Source organism: Nilaparvata lugens, unplaced genomic scaffold (genome assembly GCF_014356525.2).
Source record: "Nilaparvata lugens isolate BPH unplaced genomic scaffold, ASM1435652v1 scaffold3167, whole genome shotgun sequence".
Lineage (NCBI taxonomy): Eukaryota > Metazoa > Arthropoda > Insecta > Hemiptera > Delphacidae > Nilaparvata > Nilaparvata lugens.
Window position 1 is genome coordinate 1 of NW_024090390.1, and position 20,685 is coordinate 20,685.

Here is a 20,685-nt window from a genome sequence, read left to right on the forward strand (position 1 = left end):
TCATAATAACTTACTCCTTAGGAATCATATCATCAAACCAATTGATTATTTTTGCGACGCTATGAAAAATAAAAATTCATGATAAATTAGCTATAGGCCTATGAATGCATGCATTATCGAAATAATGCAAAGTTTCGATTTATAACTTATTGGATAAAACAAGTAGACTCTATAATTATGTCCCATTAGTTTTTTTGTCAATGAATGGTATAGTGAATTTTTAGTCCAACATCCACACTCACGTTCCAAATTCGACTCTGACTACGCGGCTGACCTTGGGATGTCGGACTTGTTGGACTTTCAGTTGTTGATTCAAATCGTTCAGCTATATATAGACAATCATGATCCAACATTGAATTTTGAACCTCAAGTCGGACAAAAAAATCGGATAGTGAATGCCCCGATGATATTTCATTACTTACTAATAAAAATAGCAACAATAATTCAAAATATTATTTGTTTTCATTTTGACTATAAATAAATTATTGGAAAATTTTTTCACGAAAGATAATGTATTGGTTTGGATTATGCATGCACTGGGCAGGGAGCAGGCCCTTTAGCATTTGAATAGCGGCGCGTTACATAATCCACTGCCTGCAGTAGTCGGTGATGCATCGTATTATTTGATAGAGACAAGATCAAGATTGTTATTTTCAATCAAATGAAATTTAGTTTTGCATAAACAATAAAATGATTCTTATACCTTGAAATTACTTTAAAATTTGAAGTATGAATATTATTTATTTCAACTGGATAATATTATTGGTGAATTCATTTTTTGTTCCTATTCCTGCTCTAGAAGGCCGTAAAAGTGACCGTTGCTGAACTTGTTTTCTATCAGCTTGAGTTCAATTCAAATAGAAATTTCAAAACAAGTAGAAACAATGCAGGGCAATTCAGGAACTTTTTTATGATAATATCGACATCTAATTACTGATAATCATTAATAGTGCTCTATCTTATGTTCAAAGTTCAAGATTATGTGCTCACATTTTTCAAAATGTTAAACTCGTTACTTATTATGTCAAACTCGTAACAATTTAACCTGTTTTAAAATGAGAATGCAATGTTTGTGTGATTCAGTTTGTTACAAAAAGTTTTAACTTATAAGAAAATGTATATTGGTGAATGTGAAGAAGATGTTCGTTTGGACGTAGTAAAATCATTGAAAAGTTTTGGCTTGAAATACAGATTGAAGAACTTGGACAAATCTTCATCAATGGTAAGTGTTTTGTTTTTACTGTAGGATAGTTTTGCAGATGTGCTCACAGTTAAGAGCGTAAGACTAAATTATCTACCAGCATAACCTTTGAAATTTCATATTTGGAGGAAATTATTGAGTGTTTCATGAGGAAATATAATAAATCATAGATTGATTGGAAATTTGTTAATAATACCATAAGTGGAGTTACAACAGGCACAGCCCAAAACAGTTTCAAAATAACTGGCATAAATATACAGCTACAAAACGTAGGTTATATTACTTTGACTATATAGGCCTACATTTGTTTCTGCACCATTTATAATAAATTATGCCTTCATCGGTGTTTTACTAAATTACTTCTAATCAAATCTATTAGAAAGAACCAACATAATCAGAAGGCACTAGTCTTTCTGAGATATTTTATAGGCGCATGAGCTTGTTTACTATACTTATAAGTTATCTAGTTTACCCATTAACATTCCATGAGAGATGGGTAGCTTATGTACCTACAGGATTATTACAAATGATTAGAAAGAACAAACATCAGAAGCAAGGCTGCCCCGAGGTTAATAGGCGCCCGGGCGAGATTTTGATATGCGCCCCCCCAAATATAGTGATGGGAGGTAGTATTTAAAAGTAAAGCTACATTGCTCTTTCAGGAGGAGAACTTCCATTATGGGCTGCATCCTCTCCTTGATAATCATGCTATAGATTTTGTAAGCAGTGTTTAGCAAGCTGATTTCTCTATAGTTGTCACAGGAACTTTTTAGTCCAGTTAACACAGACATAAAAAAGGAGGTGTGCTTGCAATTTATATTACATGAGAGAAGAACGGAACAAATAGTCCAGAACCTCATATTTTCAGCTCATTTTCCAGTTTTCAGCTTTTTCTGCCAAATCAAGTAATCTGACGGAAAAATTTGCTCCAGCCATTGTTTTAGATTATAAAATGAGATCATTCGCAACTATGTATCTCCAATAAGTACTGAGTCATGATTTTTTAAAAAAATGAGTGAAATTCAAAGAAAAAATCAACCTGTATCCTGATCTTAGATTTTAGAGCACAAAAATACGCCCAGAGGGACTTTGAATTATACATAACTTATTGGTAAAAATCGGAAGATATTGTTGATAAAAGATTTAAACGGTGTACACACGTACGTTTGCCTCGGGTGAGCATACGTGTATGGGCTTGCATTCGCACGTGTGGACACTGTTCGCTGAGGCATGTGGGCGAACCGGAACCCTGTCGGTATTTTGGCGTGCTCAAAGGCGCCTCGGGCGAGCATTGAATGTACGTGTGGACGCGATTTTGCCATACGGGTGAGGCAAAAACGTAAACATTGAAGGCGTCATAACCTAATTCCAATGAATTAGGTTAATGAATGACAATCAAATTGTGATCCAATAACTAATTGTAAATTGTAGGATTTTTGTAGGATATGTGGATTGTCAAATATTTAAATAGAAACATGCATGGAGTATATAATTTGTATCATGATTAACAAATTTAGAACTGCATAATTTAAGTGAAAAAAGCTCCTCTACAGGGTTCCTACAAGAAAGTATAGCTCAAATATTATTTTACTGTGGCTATCAAATCATATTGTGTTTGTTTCATGTTATCAATCAGAGTTGTTAATTAAAATTGTAATCTTCAATATGATATTATAAATTTTAGATAGCTAGGCTATCTATAGAGAGATTTATTCAAACTTTGAACTAGTATTCCCTTAAAGGTAAATCTTGAAGCTAATCTTTTGAGAATCTTGTTTTGTCATGTGTATGAGCAGAGTTAGTTTAAAATGGGCAGCAATTTAGTATTTGATTCAATTTATGGCTAATTTCCTTAAAGAAGACTGTCAATTTTGTGAGACAGTGTTGAGTGCTTTGATTAGGTCATCAAAACTTCTGGAATTATTGTAGAAATTTTCTTTTTTTGAGATTCAGAATAGATATTGGAAACCAACAAATGAATCGCCTAATGCCAAGAATCTCAAAGTTATTGCTTCCCTCATGATGATATCATTTTTTGTTTAGATAACTAGTTAAATTAGATTCAGTATATTAACAAGATAATGTTTTGACAACCTAATAAAGTTTGAGTTGTCAATATTATGTCATTTTATTTCAATTACAGCAATTTATTTCCTTACTTCAACCTACAATCGTTCAACCCACCAACATCGTTTGTCAAGTTTTATTTTTGATTTTATTATATAAATCATTGAAATAAAATGATACTGCTGCAATTTGTGATAACTATCTTCAATTATGGAATGGCGCCATTGTTGTCATGTTGTGGAAAATCTACATCTACCATGTCTTCGTGTCGTCTGCAAATCAGATAGCTTTTTGAATGCCGAGGCATATGTGGATCGCGTCCACAAGGACGTACAGTGAATGCTGAGGCAGGTGTGCATACGGTTGTTCGCGCGAATCTGTACGGACGTGTGTACAAGGCTTTAAACTCATCAGAATTAATTTTGTCTTTAATTTTACTCATTTTTGAAAAATCATAACTCAGTACTTATTGGAGATGGATATAGATAGTTGCGAATGATCTCATTTTATTCAGAATTTTATAATCTAAAACAAAGGCTGGAGCAAATTTCACATCCGATTACTGGATTTGGCAGAAAAAGCTGAAAACTGGAAAATGAACTGAAAATACGAGGTTTTTGGGCCACTCTGTATCTAGCACAAGAAAATTTTGCATGAAGAATTGGTTCTGGATTTTTCTCATGTATCCAAATAATATTATATTAAAATCTGGTGAGGCGCACTCACACAACTTTCCTTGCCGTTATGAAAATTGATCACCTTACGCTAGTGTTCTCGCGCATCCCAAGTCTACTATTCAAATACATGAGACAGCTGGTGATAGGACAATAACGCTGGAGACTCACGCGGTCTGCTACTTCGTAGTGAATGATTTAATAGAACCAACAGTTGCCAACAGTTTGCAATTTAATAATCACATTTTCTCGAATTTCAAGCTTATTTTCAATTTTAGGTGAACATGTTACTGGACATTAATTGTAGAGATTTTCATGCTCAATCTTTTCCACTTGGATTATTTTGTTTAAATATTGTATATGAAATATAATAGCCTAATTGAGAATCTAAAATCAAACTTCGCATAGATGGGGCGGAGCTCCTGAAATTTTTACAGATATAGCCTAGGACTTATTGCAGTTGATAGAGCTTATCAATGACTATTTCAGGTATGAATTTGATCAAAATCGTTGGAGCCGTTTTCGAGGAAATTGCGAAAAACACTGTTTTTGACAACATTTTCGCCATCCAAATTTCAAGTCATTTCTCTGGGAGATGAGATATCGTGTACACAGACGCACATACACTCATATACACACACACACACACACACACAACACACACACACACACACACACACACACACACCACACACACACACACACCAATACCCAAAAACGTAAAAAATCAGAACTACAATATAAATTGCAAGCACCAATGTATTTTAGTGACTGGACTATATCTCCCTTTTTGAAAAGAGATTTGACTGTAGCCACTTTCCAAACTTCCGGGATCCTCAATAATTATTGTCTCCAGCACATATCAAATGGAGGAAGTGAAGTTTGAAGAAGAGTTCCCTATGCTTGAACAGCTCAATATTTAAACCATCCGGTCCAGCTTGTCTTATCTTATACTCTTTTCTCACCTTGCATTCTGCAGGCTAAAACCCATTTAATTTTAAATTTCCGTTGATATTCCTAAATTGAAAAATTTGAATTTATTTTGAATTGAAAATTTTCAATTTAGAAATACCAATGGAAATTTAAAAATAAATAGGTTTTAGCCTGCAGAATACAAGGTTAGAAAAGAGTATAAAATAAGAAGTTTTATCACCCAGCATTAGACAATGAAGCGACAATGAAGCGAATACAAGGGGCAGTGGGCGCGCACAGGTTCACTCAATGACTGGAAAAATATACACCTATGCTATGCGTAGAGTGACTGTATTTACCAAAGTTTTTATTGTTTATGCCACAATTAACACCACACATATAAGTAATGAATTATACATAGAAATGGATTGATAAGAAAATGGTTCAAGACCTTTAACGTGAAGGTGAAATAAAGGTACTTGAACCGAAAATGTCGGGGCGCTAATCATCATACGACCGGGGCGACCGCCCCGGTCGCCCCACCCTTTGGGCGGCCCTGATCAGAAGGGACTAGTCTATCGGAGATATTTCATAGGCGCTTAAGTTTGTTCACTATACTTATAAGTTATCTAGTTTACCCATTAACATTCCATGAGAGATTGGTAGCTTATGTAGGCTACAGGATTATTACTAATTGTATTGATTCATTAAAAGAAATGATTCAACAAAGAACAAATCCGTAATAAACAAAATATACCAATGTAAAGATAAAATTAAAAAAAATCAATGCATGCCTTCACCTCGGGTCCCCATTAGACTAGGCAGCCAAGACTTGCAGCCAGATGGGCAACCAGATCACACAATCTGTCGGCTAAGAAACTAAGAAGTCACTCTCCGTATTCGGCATTGCTTTAAAACTTGGGCAGCCTCGCTGTGGATACATGTGATGTCTCCAGGCTCAGCATCCAAGAAGCAGTCAAAATATGACTACCGTAGTCTAAATGCTGTAGGCTACCCAGTGACCGAGTGAGCAGAACCTGGGCGCCAGGCTGGATGCGCGTCCTGGGAATCTAGTCTTATAGTGGCCCAAGATGATTATTATTAAAAAAAAATTCAGAAATTTTCTCTTTTTATTGATCTAATGATTGTTAATTTCGGAATAGTACTTTGATAAAATATTATACCGTACTTGATACTTGTCATCGTCTTTGATTGGGCATACCAGACAGACTGTGTCAGAAAAACTGTAATTTATAATAGTGGCTCGTCAGCCAACTCTGCCAAAGAGTAAATTGGTCTTTGGATCAGTCTTTGTTTGATGAGTTCTTTCTTTATTATATGAATTATTAAGAGTCGGCCATCATGTGTAATAACTCTGATTGCATCGATCCAAAATTTCTATCACAAAAATTGCAGAATCGATGGTCAAGTTATATGTTATTAACTTACTGTAATTATTAGATTATTACCATAGCCTATATCCAGTGATTAAGAAATTTGTGTGTAATCGGATTGAAAGGATTCGGTAATAAATTTATTTCTCGCCTATATATTTCCCCTATCTTGAGTTCGATAGTCCTAATCTATAATATTATAATCGTTTTCTTCTTCCTGCATTCAAGGTTTAGGCTCTTGCCTGTTCCGACGCACAACAGTACAATTGTATATCTATCTATTACAGTATGGTAATCTAAAATTAAAATATTCATTAAATCAGTTATTCATCTTTTATATTCTATAGCCATCTTTTCCTAGGTCTACCTATATCTCTTTAGGGTGGTAGTTGAGAATTTTCAAGGGAATCCTTTCTGTTGGCATTCTGTTGACATGCTCCCTCCACTGGTTGCGATATGATATAACTTTTTCATCCATGTTAAAGGCACCCAGCTCTTGCCTTATATCCTCATTTTTAATGTGGTCCCGGCGGTCACAGCCCTTTGTTCTGCGAAGGAATCTCATTTCTGCTGCCTGCACCCTGCTCTCTAGACGTTTTGTTGTGACACATGATTCACTTCCGTATAGGAGAATAGTTTATTATAATCGTTTGAGTTTAATTGTTTTGCTGTGTATGATGTCCCAGTGAGCTCTAGGCTTGTGCGAGGGTAATGAGAAGGATGATGAGAAACTAGGAGTACCTATAATATGCTGGTTGTAATAATTTTCAGATTTTCCTTATATATGGTACGGCGAATCACACTGAAAATGTTTCAGAAGTTTTCTAATACAGTTCACTGTACTGTAATTAACAGTCAATAGTAGTAAGAGTAATATTTTTACACATACTGTACCATTTTTGTAATTCGTATTTTTACGAAAGCCTTGTGTCGAAGATTCATGTATTCAAATAATCTCATCTTCAAACTTTAAGGGATTTTTTATAACATTTGCAGGATGATTGTACTTCAGACAATCGCTTATTCGGTGTTCCATTGACGTACCTGAGGAAAGATTTTGTGCACCTACCACAGGTCAAAGACACAATATGTATTCCCGAGTTCATCGTTGAAATCTGCAACTACATAGAGGAGAAGATTACCGTGGAAGGATTATTTCGAAAGGCTGGATCTACTGCCCGACAAAAGGAAATTCGGGTAATAATAACTATTATTCATCAATTAGTCTTCTCTTAATAATTCCTTGTTCAGTGACATTAAGTTATGGAAAGTTTTACCAGAATTCAATATACAAAGCTTAATTGGTCTAAAAGATACAACTTTAAAATTTATTATAGATTCATAGATTGATTGAAAATTTCTTATTAAATAATGGTTAGTGGAGTTACAACAGCCTAAAATAGTTCCAAAATAACTGGGATAAATATACAGGTACAACAAGTAGGCTATGCTTCTTTGACTAGCATATATAAATTTGCAGTATTTATCTGGCCTATATTGGTATATTACTAAATTATCTTGTTAGAATTGAGGAATTTATGAAAGAAATAATCACAAACTGCAACTTCTCTTGAAATATGAGATACATTTAATGTGTATTAAAGAGAAACCCCCACATTTTCAAATCTTTTTGAATAGGTAAAAATGTTTTATTGAAGCCATATATTGTGTACCAAAATTTTTAGGCGACCATATTGAAATAATTATGTTATGCAATATCCCTAATTATCCATCTTGAATATTTACGATCGAAATATCTTTAGGAAATATACTCGGCTTCATAAATTTGATTAATCGGTTTCTCTATTATTGTTTGTTTAATCTTATTTTTCATTTCACTGATACAGGCACTGCTAGATAGTGGAGAAGGAATTGATCTCACTGCTCACCATGTTATCGACATAGCAAATATTCTCAAGGTGTTTTTGAGGGAACTACCAGAACCATTGATACCCTACAAGTACCACGATACATTTTTAAGGTTTGTTTTCTTATAGTAATTAGTAATTCAAGCGTATATTGGTATTTTATTTATGTTTGTGAAATGGTCCCTAGACAATCTAGTCTCACAGTTACCTTACCTTTCAAATCTATGCAAATTGAAATGTTTCAATATTGGGTAAAATGTCAATAAGATACTAAGTACAATAATTGATAAATCAATATTCTCGAGCTATCACATTTCTGAAAGATTTAAAACATAATAGGCCTATATATCTCATTATTCCCAAATAACGTGAAAAATTTATTTCTCTTATGACTGTGCACGTAGAAAGACGTAGAAAATTCAAAATTCTCAAATAAAATGGAAGTTTGAAGATGCAGATAAATTTATATTTTTTATTATATTATTATTTAGAAGACAGATATTCGTGTAGAAATTTAAGAGCAAGCATAACATTGATTTATTTAATAGGCTACTAAATTTTGATATTGTTCATCATATCCAATGATTGCGTCAATGTCTTCATGTAGATGGGAGGAAAAAATACATTATAGTATATTGAAGCTCCCTTATTCCACCAAAAAATAATGTGAAAAATGATTTTTTTTGTGTGGGGAGTGAATGAATTCATTTAAGAATATAATATGAATATGATAGATGTAATACTCCTATGGGAATAGATGGAATCCATAGCTCAATAACTCAAATATCTCAAAAAGTTATACGTTTCATTGTGTCTAAATTATTCATGTCACCCAACATTACTAGAAAAAATTATATTTTTTTCAGATGTTTGGGATTACAGGACAGAAAAGAAGAGGCTGTGATTTTGAGTTGTCTTCTACTTCCTCAAGAACACCTCAACACATTAGCGTTTCTAATGATGGTAATTTATTTCATGTTTTCAAATACGATATATAATCTACTTATTCTCTAATAAGTTGTAGATTATCTTTAGGATTGAATGTTTAGTCATTAACGATTATAAATTCTGCAAACCTTTAGGAGAAAGAAAACAGAGCCAAAGTTTAAAACTTATGTTCTTTAAACAAGTAACAAACTGATCAATCGAGGGAATGTTAGTCACCCTATTCGACTTTTCATGTTTATGTTATTGAAGGGACGGATTCAAAGAACCTCACACGTCAACCAAAGCTTATTGTGTGTCCCAAGTATGTTAGTTGGGCAACCCAATTCCTGTGTCCTTTACAAGGTCCAGGCGTTTTTTCCCTATACTAACATCCCATTCCTCACCTGGTTGCTTGCATCCAATCAGAGCCCTTCTCCTTGCCCCTAGTCTCTCGCAATCCAATGTGATATGCTTGGCAGTCTCTTCAGACTGATTACAAAGCCTTCACATCTGACTTTCATTTCTGAGTCCAATTGTGTGGAGATGTTTCCTGAAGTGGCCGTGTCCATTTATCAGGGCAATCAACTGCTTGACCTGACCTCTACCCAGACTCACCAGCCACATGGTGAAGCAAGGGCTTGCGTCTGCCAGCAGCCTTTTGCCAAGTGCTTGACCAGGGTGACCTTGCCATTTCTGGTGATGTAAGTCCCTGGACCATTTACTTATTGTATGGAAGGCAGTTGTTTTGCTTATGCCACAGTTTGGCTCTGGACCAAAGAATGACTTAGCACACTCGTTACCTCCTATGCCTACATGGCCAGGTGCCCAACCAAGATGCACAGAGTTGTGTGTTGCAAGTTTGCTTAGTGTTTTGTGGCACTCCCACACAAATTTAGACTTGATTTCTTTGGAGTCAAGAGCCTTGAGGTTGCCTGACAATCCGACAGGATTACTATATATGCTTGTCGCAATAGTGTCTGGCAATGCCTACGTTGGCACAAGCCATGATGCCCAAAATCTCTGCCAGAAAGATGGTACAGTGTTGTCCCAGACTTGCACAAAGTTGTGTTCTGGGTGAATCACTATACACCCCTGATTTTCGTTATAAACATCATTGAACATTATAAAAATGTTCAATGGCAGTAAGCCAAGAGCAACTTCAAAAGTTGCTGACGGGCTGCTCCTGAAAGCTCCAGTGACTATAAGTGTTTGCATCCTTTGTAACTTGAGAGTTTGGCTGTGGTTGTAACCTGTTTCACATTATTGTCCACCAGACTAGTGACTCCATCAGTTTATTGCTCAGTGATACAAGATAATTCAATTCACTATCTCATAAGATGAAATGAGCAAGAGAAAATCAACATCATTAGAGGAGGGAAAGGTTCAGCCAAGAGGTGCTTCTGAACACTAGAGGTTGTGGAGCAATCTATTGTGCTAGAATAGGATTAGATCTCGCATGATTTTCGTGCACGATTTTCCAATGATATTTTTGACAGTGTCGCTTCGCCTTCACTCAAAAGGCACAACGGAAAAGATAAATGTTAATTTTATTATTGCATGAAAATTTGAAAATTGGTTTACACAGCTATTATACTGTGTAAATTATGTAATTAAATTTTAAGGTGACTATTATAGCCTAGTCTATTGCAGGAGGAGGACAAGACACTATTGAAATTTTTGGTGGTAGCCGATGAAATCTATTTGCCACTACAATCTTAATAAATTCAAAACACTTTTATAAATCTGGTAACCGGTATTTTTTCTTTAGGACAACTTTTAATATAAATAAAAATCTCAGTAACCTTTTAAATTATTTTATCACTTTAAAATGACATTAATGACCGAAACATGTTGTGATTCAAAAGGGTACTGAGATTTTTATTTTATCTTAATAAATTTAAAACACTTATAAATCTGGTAACCTGTCTTTTTTCTTTAGGGATAATTTTAATATAAATAAAAATATAAATCTCAGTTCCCTTTTAAATTATTTTATCACTTTAAAATGACATTAATGACCGAAACATGATGTGATAAAATAATTTAAAAGGGTACTGAGATTATATTTTTATGTTATCTGGTAACCTTTATGTATTAAATCATAAATTTTCAATCTCATTCACATACTTTTTCATTCGAGCACTACAAAATGCATTATAATATCTCACTCAATAATCATTCTACAAAGGTTTGTTATTTTGCAGTTTTTGAACAAGGTTTCTGCTCATTCTGAGTTGAACAAGATGGGCGTGAGCAATTTGGCCATTATTCTTGCTCCCAGTGTAATGCCCGTTCTAACTCCAAAACTAACTCCTGAGGGAAGTCAAATCATCAATCAACACGTCCAAATTGTTCAGGTGAGTTCTGACGATCAAATCTATTCGTGTGTCTATCTGGTAAAAAATTTGCATCTTAGTGATTGGAACAAAGAAACATGACACTACGTTAGCTGGTTAACAGTGGAAATTGTTGACAAATTGTTTCTATTCTATCTTCTATGCCAGTTGTTGTTATCATTCGTTTCCAATTATTGTACTTCAAATCTATAGTGAGGTTCACGTTATAATGGCAGTATTTGATTAGCAATGGTATTGTCTTTCATTCAACAAAGCGGATAGCGCTATCTCTCTCTCTCGCTTTGCTCTGTTGCCAGATCGGCTTTCAACAATGTAGAATTATTGATTAATTCACAAAATATTTCATCTTAGTTATAAAAATTTATTATGAAATTATTGAAAAATATAATTTCTTGCTTAATGAAATATAATTGATTATTTTAAACGAATATGAATTATTAATATTACATTAATAAACCTGTATCAGCTACCGTCAAGAAGGCATTGAAAGACTGAGGATCGGCAACGTTGTTCTCCTATCTTTCTTCACATAACATGGACTATAGTTTCTGCATTCTACTTTCTACACAAAATTACATGAGTTTTTTAGTAGATTTCTGAGATGATCTTGAAGATTTTAATCTAAAATAGGCTACTAATAATATTCTTTTAATGTACTTTATACTACTCATTTTTTAGATTCTGATTCGAAATTCGGGACTGATTGGAGTGGTTCCAGAGCATATTTTGTCAGGCGAGTTGAGTTTTTCAAGTGCATCCTTCCAAGAATCTTTCTCGAATAAAAATACAGCAAAAAAGAAGAAAAGAGTGGCTCTCTAACCAGTGAGTGAGCTTTCAAACATTGTATTCGGTTTAGAAAATGTTGATTAAATCTACTATCAATACTCCAGTCGATTTATTCAATGATTCAACGTTCTAGAATCGAGTGTTGCATGAATTAAAATCTTTAAATAATTTCAGAGTGATTCAGATAGAGGCTGCAAATTTAGGTGAAGGTTAAATGCAACACACTCAATATGAACAACTATTTCATGAATATGAGTATGACGTGTAACTCAGTTATTCCAACTCTTAAGGCTGGTTTACACGTCGCCAATTGGCGAGACAGTGTTCTTTGGACAATTATTGTATGTGGACAATTATTGTCCAAAGACAAAAATGTCTCGCCAATTGGCGATGTGTAAACCAATCTTAAAGCTACGTACAGACATGAGCGCCACCAACGCTCGCATTTCACCTTTCATCAGCTGATTATATCTGTATTTGGACAGAAACCGTAAGTTACAGATATAATAAACGTAGTATCAGCTGATGAAAAGTGAAATGCGGCGCTGATGAAAAGGTGTTCGTGGCGCTCAAATCTGTACGCAGCTTTATATCAATTTAATTTAAGTTTGACATTTCCAATTGTATATTGTGTATACTTGAAAGAGAATGAAACTTGTCTCTATTCCATTCTAGCAGCTCATAAGAAAATTAGTCACAATCAACTTGAATTAACGATTTTCTAGTGTGGTCTCCGCACATAACATACATGCCAACTGAATACGCGTTTATTCTGTAATAATCTATATTGGAATGAGTATAACCTATAATGAATGCTTTAGAGTGTGGGGTCATGTTAAACCAGCTATAATTGTGAATTTTCTATTTCCGATCATAATCTTATTTCATTCATCTCATGTGTAATCGCATTCCAATTAATGGAATTATGATTTTTTTCAAATTTATGAATAAAATCATTTTCCAATATAAATGGATAAACTTTTCAAATATTTTACGCAGTAAAATAACCTATTTTGATACTACTTAGTTTTGACCTTCATCCATTAATGATCATCTTCAACTACAACCACCTGAAAAGTATGATAGAATATTTTATCCGTTTTATCGGACACCCATTTACAGATGACACAATGAAAAAAAAAATTTTTAACATTTTTCCCTGTTTATATTGGTATATCTGTATAATGTTATAACAAAAATTTCAAAAAACAAAACAAAAAAAACTTTAAGCAGTAATGGGTTAAGTCTAGTCAAATATTCAACTTTTAAAATCATAATATTGCCTCACAATCATTCTTTTTCCTCTAGTATTTTTCAAATCCCCATGTCCATCTGTCTCATACAGTACATTTTTTTTAAATTGATACAAATCAGTTTATCAAAGAAATGTTCTTGTTTGTTAAGTGGGTTAAGAATTTCTGGCTATCGGTCTCTTATGAAGCCGTACAGTGAATTATGCTTTCAAGTCCATGCTGATAAAATCATCAATTCTATAATAATTATCTATATCCATCGTTCTTGTTTAGTAATAATTATTTTCTGATCCGTCATACATCCATTCACTTTCCGAATGTTGTAGGAATGTTCATTGGATTGCGCAAAATTGTGAGCAGAGGCTCTCCCGGCGCAGAGGAAGCTCGCACTCCAGACTTTGACAAACACACGCCGTGCATCATGTCTGGCAAGAAGAGAAAAGTCAATGAACCAATCATCGCTCCAATGTCCGCTAAGAAAAAGTAAGTACAGCTGGATTTAGTGGGATGATGACATCTAACTTCATTTTGTATTATTTTCACTAGATACAGTTATGTTGTGAAATTTCTCCTCATTTAAGGTGCATTTGTGCGTAAATTTTCGCAGTCGACGATGACAAGCATTGTTGACATTCATATTGTCCAAATTTCAAGTTTGCTAAAACTGCTGATCACTGTGCTAACTTTTCATCATTTGTCTTTATTATCAAAGAATTAAACATTTCTAATTATACCAACATATTGCCATTTAAAAATATAAAAAAGTATAAGCTCAACCTGCCCCATTAAAACATAATTCAAAATGGACAAAAATCATGAAGTGTAAACATATTTTTGGACAATTTCTATTTAAATTTGGGAAAGGAACAGTTTCTGGCTTTAAGCCTGTTGTTCCTTTCCCAATCATTCATAGTTGAGAATGACAACGCTGACTTATGGCTAGCTGACTTAGCCTAAAATAGGCTGATTATACCACTACACTATACCTATTCCTTGATAAATATTATGCCTCATTCCAGCTTTTCGCTTGTGCGTGGGTGATTTTTATTTATTTATTTCATTGACATCACAAATCATAATTATAATATATAATATGATTGAGAAAAGACAACAGGCAACAGGCATAGCCCAAAACTGTCTTCTCCCAAACTTTTACAAATGAAAGTTTCAAAAAAGAATGCGGTTAAAATTTCACGTTTCACTTCAAAAAGTCCAATTTCCACTTCAAAACTAATGACTAAACTAAAAATTTCAAATTTCGATTTTCAAAAACTAATTAAAAACAAAAAATATTTCACTCAAATCTCTACAAATTGGAAAATTTTAAGCCAGAAAAGAAATACAACTTCACTATTCACTAATTTATGAGATGATCAAACGTCCATGCCTATTCGGCGGGATTCGAACCCACGACCAGATAGCAGCGTAGCACTAGCAGACTGAAGGGTGCAACGCCTTAGTCGACTCGGCTATCTGGCTATCTTTTGCAAGATATACAGATAGTTGGTACTCCAAGACTTGTCATCTACTATTTACATTACTTATTGATCTATTGTAAACGATAATGTAAAACAATGTTTTTTTACAGGAAGGAAGTGCTTATGAATCTACCTCAGGGCTCTCTGCTGCCAGAAACACCATTCAAGTCATCAAGAAATCATAAAAATGAAAACTTGTCGCCAAGAATATTAGTTGCTGGACAGTAAGTAGCATCTTCTCAAATTCAAAACTATTGCAAATAAAACTGTATTGTCATTCAGACATGGATTGACTAATTAATATGTGTTTACAATTCAGTGATTACCAACTATATTATCAACTACACTATCAAGACATTTCATTCATCTTAATAATTTATCCTAGCATATCTAAATCAAGTTATTAATGTTCTTTATCAATTTTATATTATGAAAAAGCTATTTTATCAGAATTTTTCATCAGCCCCGACCTCATATAATAAGAGATAGGTCACGGTCTCATAATTTGATCCCTGGACTGATTTAACTCTTCCTATTTCACTCGATATTATCATTATTATATTACCTCTTCCACAGCATCAAGATGCTACTATGCATAGCTATAACATTTGATCAAATAGCTGATTTGAATCCAGCTATTTGAGTCAACCATCCAGCAAGTGGTAATTTTATAATAAGTGGTCTAGCAGTCAGACATGCGCAGTTGGCTTACATCAACTTCCACCCGCCCCCAAAACGGAAAACTAGAGATTAACTTATTACACCATATTATCTTTATATTATAATAATATTATAATAATATAACTTACAGAGTCAAAATGGTATATCCTTTTAGAACATGTTCTTCCACCTTCTTAATCGTCAGTAACGAAACTATTTGAGTGTTGGTTAGATTTTCCAAGTATTATAGTTTCAAGTTTTATGGTTTTGAAATGATAAAATTGGTTACAATATTATATTTTCAATTTCATTCGTAACAGATACTAATGAAATATTATGTTTTATCAACAGGAAGCCAGGCAAAAGTAAATCACCAACCTTCAAGACAAAAAGAAGATTCTTCTTCAGGCGCAATTCCGAAGGGTAAGTCCATCGATTATCTCCAGTGTTGAGAAAAGCTTATTATTTCTTACCTATCATAGCCTTGAATGGTGGAGAGATAATAATTATCGTACTCAAAAATAAGTTCAGATTGTACCAAGAGCTTTTTGGTGGTTGAACTCTTTTACAGTAAAAAATAAAATCAATCATTTGGCCACAAGATTAGGTTAGTGTAAAATATGTTTGGGAAAAAAGTGCTAAAAATCAGTATGGACACACTAAAATCAGTATTCCACAAACCGTTACTGATTGTTTGTTTAAATGAGATTGAGTGGGAATGGTTACTCTTCCTGCACCCAGCTAAATTTATGAATGAAAAATAATTTATGCAATGAATGTGAATAATTTATTATAGTCGTTCTCTACTTCAATAATTGATGAATGTTATCAATTTGGCAATGACGATGCAATATCGTATTCCCATATTGTCAACCTCTTGTAATTTTGAATTCAAATCGATTCGATCAAACCATCTCAAACTTTTTGGAAAAAATACGATTACTAAAAAATAACTGCTCCTGATGGAACTACGTTTTCGAATCGATGATATATTATGTAGATGCTGTGTATGTTTTGAGCATATTCTGATAACATTATTTTAAAAGTATAATACTTCACCATGTTCCATTCCAGTGCGTGAAAGAATTTACTACCTGACTGGGATCCCAATTAGATGTATTTATTTATTCATTGATAGATACAATATCATTCTCAACTATGAATGATTGTGAAAGGAACAGGCTTAAAGCCCAAAACTGTTCCTTTCCCAAGTTTAGATAGAAATTGTCAAATGTAACATAAGTATTGTTGGAAAATATTTTGTGAACTTATTGAGTTTGTTGCTCTTCAATAATTACATTTCAATTAATAATTAATTACAATTTTTGCAGGGAAATTCGAGATAAGCAGTCAAAATCTCTTTCTTCAAGTGCGTTGAAAATATCCCGTCTGAGTCTTCTAGGAAAAAGCGGGCGGAAGAAAAAGGTAACCCAATCATTTCAGATTAATTTTCATGTTCATAACCTGTAGGCCTATAGCCTACTGTAAATTTATCGTAAATCAGCTTCATTTTCAATTTCAAATAATGACAACTTGCAGTCATAAAGATTACACTTGCTAATAATCCTTATTATTCTGGTTGGTAGTTTTTTCAGCTTCGGTTGATTCTCTATATTGGATTGGAAAAATATTACCAGTGTGTAAATCTCACACAGACCACTGTATTTTCGGAAATTCATTCTTTTTTCTGTCGTTCCTAAATGTATGAGTGTATCAAATCCATTTAACTTTTATTGTATTTGTTAGTTTTTCAAGTATAAGATTGACAAAATTAATTTATAATCTCCGTATGTTATACTTTTATAGAATCTCACTCTTATTTTTCCAAACATTTAAATTCATTCTTGTAATGAATCTGAGTCTCCAATTGTTAATTATCCACTAGATATTTATATTAATCTAGGTTACTCCTTTTTCATTTACATAATTTTCAATTAACTGTAGGATTCATCTTGTGATTAAACAATTCAAATACGGTATTATGTTAAAATCTTCCATGCATAAGCACAGAATGCTTTTTATCCCAACCCAATAATAATCACAGTAGAAATCAAAGACAGTATTGATTGAAAAATTAAATTTTCTATATCATTCATTGAATTGCAATAATATTATGTTGCTTTATTTGTTTTAGGCAAAAGAAGAAACAGCTGAATCTTGTAATAATAGCAGTCTGATGGCAACATTGGATTCTCATGAGAGCGCTTCAAGTCTAGCACACGATCTCTCGTTACAAGATGCCGTCTCTCCAGACTACGTCCGTGTTCCAAAAAGCGAGTATGAAGCTATCAAAGAAAGAGTATCCAAAATAGAAAACAGGTTGTCCCATGAATTCGAGAATATTATAGGTGTGAATATTAGTGATTACGAAATGTCGCCTGAAAAACAGATCCAAGAACAGAAACGCTTATCGTCCGCCCATGGTGTACAAAATATTTACAATAAAACGTTGAAAGAATCCGAAAAACTGAATAGTGTTTCCACTGAGGAATTAGCGAATCTTCTAAGTCAAGAATTGAAAATACGGCGTAGCTCTTCAAATAAAATAATGCGCTCGCCTAGTGCACGAAAAATAGGATCAATCCGAAGGAGGTCAAGAGATAGTGCGTCATTGAACAATGTGAACAGCAGTGATAAAATGGGGGTTCAGCCATTCTACGCGGGCAGGAGTCTCAGAAGAGGAAAGCCCAACACTGTTCTGAGTGGACTTCCTCATCCGAGCTCTTTGGTGCCGTCAACGCATTGCACCAGCTTTGAATCGAAGCCCGGCGACCACTTTGGTGTTATGACTCGCAGTCAAGCCCGGAGAGCTTCTTCGTTTCATGGACATTCGATCAACATGCCTCCAGCAAACAATGTCAATGTTGTTGCCAACATGCCAAACAACAACTCAGCTTGGCGCTGTGCTACGGGATATTTCAACAACAATGAGGAGCAGGTCGAGAGTGAAGGCATACATGAAGATGAAGCTAACGATAATAGACGGGCTTCGATAGCAAAGCTGCGATATCAGAATGCGGGAATGGTTCTGGCCAAAGCCAAACTGTTCAACAACATGAATACTGTCGGCGATCCACATTTCACTGATCCAACACAACACAAAACAACAAGGCCACTGTCGAAATCTTTCAGGCATAACGATCTTAAAAGCAGTAGGTCCATCAGGAGAAAGCGTTCTGATCGTAGGGTGTATGGCAACGAAATGAGACCTATCGACTGTCGAAATAATCTGAAAGAAGATGAATCGAACAGACTGTTTTCTTCAGAGAAGCTGAACTGTGATGCAGGATTGGGGAAAAGAGGATCGCTCCAAGAGAAGGAGAACATGAAGATGCAGCTGCCATTACAGGTGCAGCGCTTGAGGGGCAGTGTTGTTTCGCCACTCAAGGATTGCAACCGCACGCCGACCATCAAGCGCGCCCTCACCATTGGGGCGTCACCACACCGGGTGAGGCAGGCGGCCAGTGACTACAAGATGCACTCGCGGTCGACCCCGGTCAAGGCACTCACCATGGGAGCGATGCCTCGCAGGTCTCCACGGCTCATTCAAAAGTCAAAAACTACTAATCTAAATAAATAAATGTATTCCTCTTTCGAAAATTATACATCTCAAAATAATCTTCAGGCTCTGCAAAGGCTAAAAATAAACTATCTACTGGTGATATTTTACAAAGTTTTTCCATTTCTATATTATAAAGCTATCAAAATCAAAAAGTTTTCTTAGGAAAAAAATTTTGGGACAGGACATTTCAAATTCGGTAAGAGATAATCAATGAGATTCAGAGGATAAATTCTTCATGGTATTGTTGATTGAATAAAATGAAAATTTTCTGAAAATATCATTTTTTAAAAATGTTATTCAATTTACCAAAAATAACTTTTAGTTGAGTTATTTTTGGTCATGTTTAGTAAATTGAATAATTTTCTCAAAAATTGATAGTTTTTGTTTAATCAATCAACAATACAATGAATTCATCCTCTGAATCTCATGGATTTATCTCTTACTGGATTTGAAATGTCCTGTCCCAAAAATTTAAACTTTAGGCGCTCATATCTCATAAAGTAATGATCGGAAAAAATGTTTTCCTGAGAAAACTTTTTCATTTTGATAGCTTGATGATATACAAATCGAAAATCTTTGAAAATTATCACCAGTAGAAAGTTTATTTTTAGCCTTTGCACAGCCTTAAACAAAAAAAAAAACCATTCTTATTTCTATGGATTTTATACTTATAATGTTGTGTTCCTAGAAAAATTGTTCTTTCCGAAAACTACCAATTATTATTTAGTCTAAATTAATGAATTTATTTCGCTCTCAAAAATTAGGCATCTCAAAACGATCTAAAAAATAAACCATATTCTTATTTCTATGGATTTTCTACTCATAATGTTGTTTTAAACGAATTGTACTTAGTAATATTTATCATCCCTAATCTTTTTTTATTTATTACTTATCTAATTTTACTGTACTTCTCACTCATGCATACTGCGTTTCTGTAATTAATTTAATGTCTTGGTGTCTTATTCAAACTTGTTTAGTTGAACATTTTAAATTAGTTTGAAACTTGTTTTATAGAAATGTGTTTTTAGGCGAATATTTCATCTTAACTATTCCCCTACTCTTACATCTATGTACTTAATTTTTCGTAGTTTTTCAATTCTAATTTTTACGCTATCAATGATTTTAAAACTTACTTTTGTAAACATTTGAAAACTATTTTTATACTGTGACCTTTATTTTATTAAAAAGTTTTTAATTGTTCCACGGATTCTTCGGTTTTCATTAACTCATTCTTTCGATCTTAATATTTGTTGGTAGTATTCATTTTTATTATGAAACAACAGTAGCCTACAATTGTGAAGTGTATTTGAATAATATGCTAAACGAAGGTAAAATATATTTTTTTATTTATAAAATATGAGGTTACGCTCCAATCGTTAACATATTGTATCATTCCATTCTCTTGATGAAACTTCTCAATACACTATTGTTGTAATATTTGCATGGATAATGCTGAAAACAAGAGTCTGTAAATGCTTCTTCAGAGTAGAAAGTTGATCCCTTTTCTTTGGCTTCAATCATTTGGATGTCGCTTTTCGTTGATGGT

General features: G+C 33.9%; 1 protein-coding gene across 1 annotated transcript; it reads left to right on the forward strand.

Moving 5' to 3' along the window:
• The first annotated feature begins 849 nt into the window (after positions 1 to 849).
• Positions 850 to 20,346, forward strand: LOC111047700. Its single transcript, XM_039444161.1, has 12 exons — positions 850 to 1,222; positions 7,245 to 7,445; positions 8,096 to 8,229; positions 8,983 to 9,079; positions 11,248 to 11,400; positions 12,079 to 12,207; positions 12,460 to 12,601; positions 13,766 to 13,922; positions 15,028 to 15,141; positions 15,929 to 16,000; positions 16,909 to 17,002; positions 17,712 to 20,346. Exons 1-12 carry the CDS (start codon positions 1,115 to 1,117, stop codon positions 19,155 to 19,157), a joined length of 2,847 nt encoding a protein of 948 aa, XP_039300095.1. The 5' UTR covers positions 850 to 1,114; the 3' UTR covers positions 19,158 to 20,346.
• Positions 20,347 to 20,685: the final 339 nt, after the last annotated feature.

Bases quoted from the DNA above. Each gene is read 5' to 3' on its own strand.
- LOC111047700 (XM_039444161.1), top strand. From the start codon at position 1,115: ATGTATATTGGTGAATGTGAAGAAGATGTTCGTTTGGACGTAGTAAAA. The intron at 11,401-12,078 runs GTGAGTTCTGAC...CTCATTTTTTAG, and splicing joins AACACGTCCAAATTGTTCAG to ATTCTGATTCGAAATTCGGG. The intron at 17,003-17,711 runs GTAACCCAATCA...TATTTGTTTTAG, and splicing joins AAAGCGGGCGGAAGAAAAAG to GCAAAAGAAGAAACAGCTGA.